Source organism: Coregonus lavaretus, assembly GCF_964263955.1.
Source record: "Coregonus lavaretus genome assembly, contig: HAP1_SCAFFOLD_2905, whole genome shotgun sequence".
Taxonomy (NCBI): domain Eukaryota; kingdom Metazoa; phylum Chordata; class Actinopteri; order Salmoniformes; family Salmonidae; genus Coregonus; species Coregonus lavaretus.
Genome location: NW_028157199.1, coordinates 31,747 through 42,538, shown reverse-complemented (window position 1 = coordinate 42,538; position 10,792 = coordinate 31,747). Strand labels below are relative to the sequence as shown.

The following is a 10,792-nucleotide window of genomic DNA, read 5'->3' as shown; positions in this document are numbered from 1 at the left end:
AATGTGTCTTACAAAGCATTTCATAACATAGCTGAACTTTTCAGATAGGGGAGAATTTCAACCCAAGTTAAGCCTAAAAAAAACAGTAACCCATTTTCTTTCCATTGAACATGTGTCAATCGTCAAGCCAAAACTACTCCAGGAATGTTCATCTTGATCTCCTCAGCCCCAACTTCCACAGACACTCCAGAAATCACACCTTTCATTGGTGCCCTGCTACGAAAATCTAAGGCAGTCACCTCTTTCTCCTTAATTCTGGTGAGGCACAAGGCACGCTCATTTTGGTTCTGCCAACACAAAAAAATATATAATAATATACAAAATTCCACTTCTGGTCACCCTCACAGATTCCACTGTACCCAACACTTTCTTCACCATCTTGGCAACATCAAACAGATCTCCCAGGTACATCAAACAGCACTCCTAATAATACAAACTGTGAAGTATTTGCGCCACGAGCAGTAGGCTTGCTAGACGCTGTTTTAACTGTGATTTTAGCTCTCTTTAGCGACTGCAGTCCCATCCAGTATTCTCATCACCTTCATTCTCACCAATCATATTCAAACTCAGCATCCGCTTTCCGCCATTCTGCAGCTCCCAAAATAAAAACTCTCAAGTCACACAGCAAAATAATTGGTTGCCGTGGTTGTAGGAGTGTTTGTGTACGTTCAGAGCTAAGGACAGATTCAGATTGTCTTCAGTACAGGGCAACAGTTAGGCTCAGATACACAACTAGAAAGTGAGGACACGTTTTATTAGAAATTTCATAAATAAGAAAAAAAAAAATAAAGTATAATTTAGAATACTGCATATAAAAATTAAGTTCAATCTGGCCAAAAACTGGATCAGACATGATGCCAAACTGAACAGGATAGTAAGCCATTCTAACACGAAGGGAGACAGAAATCATCTTTACAGCCATGCAAAACTCACTCCTGACAAAAGTACGTTTTCAGTTTGAGACGCACACTGTAGAAATGCTGAGTTGTGTTCGGTAGAGGCACAACACGGAAGAAAACTGAGTGAAACATTTTCCGTTACAAAATGTTTTTTTAAATGTTTTCTGTTGCGTGCCCTAATAAACGTAACCGTGGTAACAGAGATACAGCATGTTATGTAACATAATAATGGCTGCTGTCAAACACACACATCACGCCATCTGCACCTCCTGGTACATCTGCTGTTTCTGTTGCGGTGGACATCTATTCCTCTTGTACCTGGAACAGTAAGAGCAGCAATTAGACACACAGATACAAACAAACAAACACACACACACACACCAGAGGAGGCTGGTGGGAGGAGCTGTAGGAGGATGGGCTCATTGTAATGGCTGGAATGGAATGATTGGAACAGAGTTAAACATGGCTTCCATATGTTTGATACCGTTCCACTTCAGCCATTACAAAGAGCCCGTCCTCCTCTAGCTCCTCCCACCAGCTTCCTCTGACACGTTCCCTCTCTCTCACCATCGGCAGAAGAAGTAGAGCGCTCCAGCGATGCCTATAATCAGAAGGCCCCCACATACCGCCGTCAGGATAACATGTTCTTCTCTCATTGGCTGAAACACCATCTCCAGGTGAGCACACCTGGGCCCGTAGTAACCCATCTCACACCTGGAGAGAGAAAGGGACATGAGTCACACACACTCTCCACCACACTGCTGAGCACCCCCACACTCTCCATCACACTACTGAGCACCCCCACACTACTGAGCACCCCCACACTGCTGAGCACCCCCACACTGCTGAGCACCCCCACACTCTCCACCACACTACTGAGCACCCCCACACTGCTGAGCACCCCCACACTGCTGAGCACCCCCACACTGCTGAGCACCCCCACACTCTCCATCACACTACTGAGCACCCCCACACTACTGAGCACCCCCACACTGCTGAGCACCCCCACACTGCTGAGCACCCCCACACTGCTGAGCACCCCCACACTGCTGAGCACCCCCACACTCATTACAGAGCTGTATCACAAAACACACACACACATAAAGGTGTAGTGTATCCGGTGTACGTGACAATAAATCCTATATATATTTTTTTTAATCTTACTTGCAGTGGTGTTCGTTGATGTCCAGCAGTAGGAGACATTCTCCATTGAGACAGTAGCTCTCCAGACTGGAGTCACACTTCTGGATCATCACCTTCTCCATGCGAGGACGGGACTGCTCCTGGACTGGATAACACCAATCAACCAATAAGCCAGTCAGTCATACATTTAGATAGTTACAAAATATATATATATATACTGTAAATATATAAAGTATGTCAGTTAGTCAGCAGCACCAGTCCAGGAAGAGGGCCTACCTGTTGTTGTTGCTGCCTGACAGGGGGGGCTGGTTGGGGCTGGCTGTGTGGATGAGAGGACACCCGTAGCATGTACATCAGGCCAGACCAGCAACAGACCTGTGCGTGAGAGAGAGAGAGAAAGAACAAAATACCTTTTTTAGCAAAGCAGTTGTACCCTCAATCCTGCAAAATCCCCCCACGGGCCATGGCAGTTGTCTGATCTCTATTTGATGCATGTCATCCTGAAACTCTTAACGGCTTGGAGTTGAATTAATGTTTTATTTTAAGCTTCATTTTACCAGACAGGCCAATTAGGAACAAATGATCATTTACAAAATGGGATGGCAATGACCGTTACTGTGCCTGCCTGGGTCATTCCATTCACATGATGGAGGAGAGCAGTTGATGTTGTGAACATGCCTGGCACGTAGAGTGGCAGCGCTCAGCATGCCAAGCGCCACGCCAAGCAGATTGGGGTTCTTGTGGTGCCAAATCTATTTGCCAGTCTATTTCTGCCCTCTTGTCAACTCCTGATGAAATTGTCATGTTTAGCATGGCAAGATCTCTAAACAGACTGGTGCCCCGACGTGGCTCTGCTCGTCAATGCCACATTCCTGAGACATGGCTTAATGTTGTGAGGTGATATGATCGGTGGCACGTTTACATCTCAATCCCCAAGGCGGCAAAAAAAAAAAATGCAGGTTGGCATTTATTGGGATGACTCATGTACTGGAGGCAGCTCTGCAGAGTGGTCACTAGCTGGCACTGCCACAAAGTCATACAATCTGATTTTAAATCTAACTAACCTTAACCCAAACCTTAACCACACTGCTAACCCTAATGCCTAACCTTAAATTAAGAATAAAAAGTATGCGAAAACGCATCGTTTGACAAATGGGTAAGATAACATGTTAATTGTGTACATACTCCTCTAAAAAATTAAAAATAAAGGACCAAACCTAACCGTTGAATTAAGGCCAATTGACAGGCTAACCGTCGAATTAAGGCCAACTGACAGGCTGACCGTCGAATTAAGGCCAACTGACAGGCTCCCCGTCGAATTAAGGCCAACTGACAGGCTAACCGTCGAATTAAGGTCAACTGACAGGCTCCCCGTCGAATTAAGGCCAACTGACAGGCTCCCCGTCGAATTAAGGCCAACTGACAGGCTCCCCGTCGAATTAAGGTCAACTGACAGGCTCCCCGTCGAATTAAGGTCAACTGACAGGCTCCCCGTCGAATTAAGGCCAACTGACAGGCTCCCCGTCGAATTAAGGCCAACTGACAGGCTCCCCGTCGAATTAAGGTCAACTGACAGGCTCCCCGTCGAATTAAGGCCAACTGACAGGCTCCCCGATGAATTAAGGCCAACTGACAGGCTCCCCGATGAATTAAGGCCAACTGACAGGCTAACCGTCTAATTAAGGCCAACTGACAGGCTGACCGTCGAATTAAGGCCAACTGACAGGCTCCCCGTCGAATTAAGGTCAACTGACAGGCTCCCCGTCGAATTAAGGCCAACTGACAGGCTCCCCGTCGAATTAAGGCCAACTGACAGGCTCCCCGTCGAATTAAGGCCAACTGACAGGCTCCCCGTCGAATTAAGGTCAACTGACAGGCTCCCCGTCGAATTAAGGCCAACTGACAGGCTCCCCGTCGAATTAAGGCCAACTGACAGGCTCCCCGTCGAATTAAGGCCAACTGACAGGCTCCCCGTCGAATTAAGGTCAACTGACAGGCTAACCGTCGAATTAAGGCCAACTGACAGGCTAACCGTCGAATTAAGGCCAACTGACAGGCTAACCGTCGAATTAAGGTCAACTGACAGGCTCCCCGTCGAATTAAGGCCAACTGACAGGCTCCCCGTCGAATTAAGGCCAACTGACAGGCTCCCCGTCGAATTAAGGCCAACTGACAGGCTAACCGTCAAATTAAGGCCAACTGACAGGCTCCCCGTCTAATTAAGGTCAACTGACAGGCTAACCGTCGAATTAAGGCCAACTGACAGGCTAACCGTCGAATTAAGGCCAACTGACAGGCTAACCGTCGAATTAAGGTCAACTGACAGGCTCCCCGTCGAATTAAGGCCAACTGACAGGCTCCCCGTCGAATTAAGGCCAACTGACAGGCTCCCCGTCAAATTAAGGCCAACTGACAGGTTTACCTTTGAACTTATCATATTTCTTCTCGAATCCGGAGGATATAAAACAATAGAGGTAAAATAGATATCGATTTTGAGACATGACATGTAGTATTTTCATATGCCAGGGATCATCAACTTATACTGAACAAAAATATAAACATAACATGTAATTGACGTGTTGTGTTTTCCAGTTCGCGCCAATATCCAGCAACTTCGCACAGCCATTGAAGAGGAGTGGGACAACCTCCCACAGGCCACAATCAACAGCCTGATCAACTCTATGCAAAGGGGATTGTGTCGCCCAGCATGTGGCAAATGGTGGTCACACCAGATACTGACTGGTTTTCTGATCCACGCACCTACCTTTTAAAAAAAAGGTATCTGTGACCAACAGGTGCATATCTGTATTCCCAGTCGTGGAAATCTATAGATTAGGGCCTAATTAATTTATTTCAATTGACTGATTTCCTTATATGAATTGTAACTCAGTAAAATCTTAGAAATTGTTGCATGTTGCGTTTATATTTTTGTTCAGTGTATTACGAAATCCAACGTTTTGGATATAATGTCAATGATATGTTAGCGAAAGATCCCACTGAACGATTCAGAACACGAAGAATCATATTTGTCTCTGTAAAATGTATTTTATAACATAAGGAAGTTAAATTTCAACAGCAAAGCACGTTTTCACCCACTCTGGGCGGAGTGGGTGCACACCCTAGATTCTGACTTTGCAGCTGGCCCATCTAGAAGAAAAACGCTCAGTTCTGCCTCCAGGGCAAGACTCATGACAATAAATAATAACATGCCATTTAGCAGACGCTTTTATCCAAAGTGACTAACAGTCATGTGTGCATAGATTTTTTACGTATGGGTGGTCCCGGGGATCGAACCCACTACCCTGGCGTTACAAGCACCATGCTCTACCAATTGAGCTACAGAGGACCACCAATAAACGTCAACCTGCAACAAGACTAGAATATGGCTTCGTCAGACAGCCAGATAGACAGTGAGAAAGAATTGTAACCAGGTACCTATATACAGTACCAAGAATAACCAATCAACAGGTAAATACTACCCTGCTCTCCCGCTCCCTGTTTCTGTGGCCATGGCAGCCAACATATTTTCCAAACAGCTGAGTTGATGAGGCCAATAAAAACAGAGGCCTTATGATAATACCCACTTGTCACACAACGGTTGAATCAACGTTGTTTCCACGTCATTTAAATGAAATTACGTTGAACCAATGTTGATTTGACGTCTGTTCCCAGTGGGTAGGTTGTTATGAGCTTAGATATAACGTCAAGTAGAAATAGTCATTGGAAGTCCCATTGGGTTAAATGGAACGAGTATGTTTAATGTAACAGTGTGGATACACAACAAGCCTTCTTGTATGTATCATTTATGCAGCCAGTCCATTCCCATAGTTCTATTTGAGATAGGAATGTCTCAGAGAAGCCCTGGGCATGAGTACACCATGAGTACACCATGCCCTAAGACGTGATGTAGTCCCCTATGGCGTCTATGGCGTCTATACAGCCATGTCGCAAAGACATATATTAGCATACATCATCAGTGCATTCATATAGGATTAGGGTATTTAACTTTTCACACCTTAAAATTAACGGTCAATTGACGCTGTCAATCTCTCTCTATATCTATCCTTATCTAAAAACAAGTCATTTAAAAAAGTGCGTAGCCAGTGGACATGTAATACCATAGGCTGAAGCGATTTGTTTTCTGACGCGCGTAATGCGCCTCTCCAAATGACATTGTACTTTTACACAGCTGCTTATCTCGGAACTAAATTTTACTTTAAAAAAAAAAACAACTGAAGCCAACAACTCACCGAGAAATGAGAGAAGGACGGACGGTTGTGGGTTCCTCATCGCTCTTTAGTGGACGGAGGTGGAGCGAGACAGCAGCGGAGAGGATGGGCCGCTTTTAAACGGGTCATGCAGGAAACCGTATCTGCGGGTAGACGGGTATGCACCTATCGTGATTGATTACAGGCATTTCCGACCTGTCAAATAGACGCATTACCATAAAGGTTCTCTCGTATTAGCCTACGGGCTCAAAACCAGACTAGCAACAACATTAGGCCTCCTCGGAACCTGTAACAATCAGGTCTGGTTTAATACAGGGTGTGGACTGCCATTATGGACAACCTGCTTTGCTTTTATTCATATACCCTTTGCAAAAGGTTTTTATTGGCATAAACCTCTAGATCGCCATCATCATTCAAAGTAAAGAGGGAATGAAACTAGATCAAACGCTCTTAATGCCCAACCTGCCATTCAAAGGTCCTTTCATTTACAAAAGAACTGTCAATTCCGGATTATTGCGCTATGTTGATGACCAGGTTTGGTCTGGGAATCAGGTGTTAGAATGGAAGATATAGAATAGGCTAGAATTTGTATTGTCCATTTGGTGAGATCACAGGCTTAATAAATCTCCCTAAAGTCGACTGATGCTCTACAGCAGGTTTTCCCAATCTCGGTCCTGGGGACCCCAAGGGGTACACGTTTTGGTTTCTGCCCTAGCACTACACAGCTGATTCAAATAACCAACTAATTATCAAGCTTTATTTTGAATCAGCTGTGTAGTGTTAGGGGCAAAAACCAAAACGTGCACCCCTTGGGGTCTTGATGACAGAGTTTGGGAAGCGCTGCTCTACAGCATCAAACAGTGATGCCATTTTGAATAGCTCCCTGTGTGTTTCTGTTTATGCTAGAGATTGACCCTTTGTTGTACTGGCTGCAATTCAATCCCCTCTTTCCGCCTTTATAAAATGTGCACCTTTTCCATAACATGGGGCTTGAGAAGGCCCAAGTCCAAGATGGTGTAGCAGTGCGGTCCTGTATTCTGTTGTGTCCTCGTGTAAATAGCCAGTTTTTTTTTTTTTTTTCCGTATATATTTCTCTCTCACTTTCCATCCTTTAACTAAATATACTTTCCTGCAACCCGCCTCACCCAATGTGGAACGGATTCTATTATTTCCTTATACCTTTTATCAAGAACCTATGGCTGAAACTAGCCAGCTAGCCAGCTAACTAGCTACTTGCTATTAGCCACCGTTAGCGGTCTTCACCACTGTCCGTGGCCTGCACTACCTACCAGCCAGCTCTAGCCTGGACAATTATCGGCCAGTCTGCACAGCATGCTATTGACCCAGAGCATATCGGATTTTCTGCCGGAATCACTGACTCACTGGACCTTAACACCGGATCATCGCGACTAGCTAGCTGCAACCGAATGGCTGTTGTTGGCTAATCACCACTGTCCCGACGCACCAGTTAGCCTTGAGCTAGCCTCGAGCCAGGCCCATCTCCCGGCTATCTACCTCTCTGTCAACCGGATGGGACCTCCTAGTGTCGACAGGGAGCCCCGCCGATCCATCACGACTGGTCTGCCGACGTAATCGTCTGATGTGGTTTCAACAGGCTTCCCGTTGCGACGACCACAAAGATCCATCTGCTAGCCCCGGCCCGCTAGCACGCGCAACAGCCATGCCTCCTGCTCGCCTGTGCTGTAGCAGCCTACGAACTGCTCCCGGACTTACCTATTGCTGTTCACTGGACCTTATGATCACTCAGCTACACAGCTAATGCCTGCTGGACTGTTCCTTTACACGGTACCCCATCCTGTTTATCTGTTTAGCCTCAGCCCAAACTTTTGTCGCCATTACCAGCTGTTGTCTTAACCCTCTCGAATAACACCTGTGATTGTGTTATGCCTCTCTCCCATGTCAATATGCCTAGCCTATTGCTGTTTGGGTTAGTTCTTATTATACTATTTCACTGTAGAGCCCCCAGTCCCGCTCAACCTGCCTCAGATAGCTCCTTTGTCCCACCCACCATACACGCAGAGACTGGCTCAATCGGTACCTCCAGTGATGCTATCTCTTTCATCGTTACCCAATGCTTATGTGTACCTCCACTGTACTCATATCCTTCCATATCCTTGTCTGTACATAATGCCCTGACTCAATTTTACAACGTCCGGAACTCTGCCCCTTTTATTCTCTGTACCCAACGCACTAGAAGACCAGTTCTTAAAGCCTTTAGCCGTATCCTTATTCTAGTCCTCCTCTGTTCCTCTGGTGATGTAGAGGTTAACCCAGGCCCTGTAGCCCCCAGTATCAATCCTACTCCCCAGGCGCTATCATTTGTTGACTTCTGTAACCGTAAAATCCTTGGTTTCTTGCATGTTAACATCAGAAGCCTCCTCCCCAAGTTTTAGTTATTCACTGCGTTAGCACACTCTGCCAACCCTGATGTTCTAGCAGTGTCTGAATCCTGGCTTTGGAAGGCCACCAAAAATTCAGAAATGTCCATCCCGAACTACAACATTTTCCATCTAGATAGAACTACCAAAGGGGGCAGAGTTGCAATCTACTGTAGAGATAGCCTGCAGAGCTCTATCATACTATCCAGGTCTGTGCCCAAACAGTTTGAGCTTCTACTTCTAAAAATCCACCTTTCCAGAAATAAGTATTTCACTGTTGCCGCTTGCTACAGACCCCCCTCAGCCCCCAATTGTGCCCTGGACACCATATGTGAATTGTTTGCCCCCCATCTATCCTCAGAGTTCGCACTGCTTGGTGACCTAAACTGGGATATGCTTAACACCCCGGCCGTCGTACAATCTAAACTAGATGCCCTCAATCTCACACAAATTATCAAGGAACCTACCAGGTACAACCCTAAATCCGTAAACATGGGCACCCTCATAGATATCATCCTGACTAATTTACCCTCTAAATACACCTCCACTGTCTTCAACCAGGATCTCAGCGATCACTGCCTCATTGCCTGCGTCCGTAATGGGTCCGCGGTCAAACGACCACCCCTCATCACTGTCAAACGCTCCCTAAAACACTTCAGCGAGCAGGCCTTTCTAATTGACCTAGCCCAGATATCCTGGATGGATATTGACCTCATTCCATCAGTAGAGGATGCCTGGATGTTCTTCAAAAGTGCTTTCCTCTCCATCTTAAATAAGCATGCCCCATTCAAAAAATTCAGAACTAAGAACAGATATAGATATAGCTGATGTTCTGAAAGAGCTGCAAAATCTGGACCCCTACAAATCAGCTGGGCTAGACAATCTGGACCCTTTCTTTCTAAAATTAGCCGCCAAAATTGTTGCATTCCTATTAGCCTGTTCAACCTCTCTTTCGTATCGTCTGAGATCCCCAGAGATTGGAAAGCTGCCGCGGTCATCCCCCTCTTCAAACGGGGTGACACTCTAGATCCAAACTGTTACAGACCTATATCCATCCTGCCCTGCCTTTCGAAAGTTTTTGAAAGCCAAGTTAACAAACAGATCACTGACCATTTCGATATCCCACCGTACCTTCTCCGCTATGCAATCTGGTTTCCGAGCTGGTCATGGGTGCACCTTAGCCACGCTCAAAGTCCTAAACGATATAATGACCACGATCGATAAAAGACAGTAATATGCAGCCGTCTTCATCGACCTGGCCAAGGCTTTTGACTCGACTTGTCAATCACTGCATTCTTATTGGCAGACTAAATAGCCTTGGTTTCTCAAATGACTGCCTCACCTGGTTCACCAACTACTTCTCAGATAGAGTTCAATGTGTCAAATCGGAGGGCCTGTTGTCTGGACCTCTGGCAGTCTCTATGGGGGTGCCACAGGGTTCAATTCTCGGGCCGACTCTATTCTCTGTGTATATCAATGATGTCGCTCTTGCTGCTGGTGACTCTCAGATCCACCTCTACGCAGATGACACCATTTTGTATACATCTGGCCCTTCATTGGACACTGTGTTAACAAACCTCCAAACGAGCTTCAATGCCATACAACACTCCTTCCGTGGCCTCCAACTGCTCTTAAACGCTAGTAAAACTAAATGCATGCTCTTCAATCGAATGCTGCTTGCACCCGCCCACCCGACTAGAATCACTACTCTCGGCGGGTCTGACTTAGAATATGTGGACAACTACAAATACGTAGGTGTCTGGTTAGACCGTAAACTCTCCAAAGTTAAATCTAGAATCGGCTTCCTATTTCGCAACAAAGCCTCCTTCACTCATGCTGCTAAACATGCCCTCGTAAAACTGACTATCCTACCGATCCTTGACTTCGGCGATGTCATTTACAAAATAGCTTCCAACACTCTACTCAGCAAATTGGATGTAGTCTATCACAGTGCCATCCGTTTTGTCACCAAAGCCCCATATACTACCCACCATGGTGACCTGTACGCTCTCATTGGCTGGACCTCACTACATATTCGTCACCAAACCCACTGGCTCCAGGTCATCTATAAATCACTTCTAGGCAAATCCCCGCCTTATCTTAGCTCATTGGTCACCATAGC

General features: G+C 46.0%; 1 protein-coding gene across 1 annotated transcript; it reads right to left on the bottom strand.

The window, feature by feature from the left end:
* Positions 1 to 733: 733 nt before the first annotated feature.
* LOC311125690 (proepiregulin-like) lies at positions 734 to 6,400 on the bottom strand (the record flags this gene model as incomplete). Its single annotated transcript, XM_084199725.1, is given in 6 exon segments — positions 734 to 1,217; positions 1,467 to 1,613; positions 2,064 to 2,187; positions 2,319 to 2,417; positions 6,293 to 6,337; positions 6,340 to 6,400. Coding segments are annotated over 6 exon segments (543 nt in total). The 3' UTR covers positions 734 to 1,150.
* Positions 6,401 to 10,792: the final 4,392 nt, after the last annotated feature.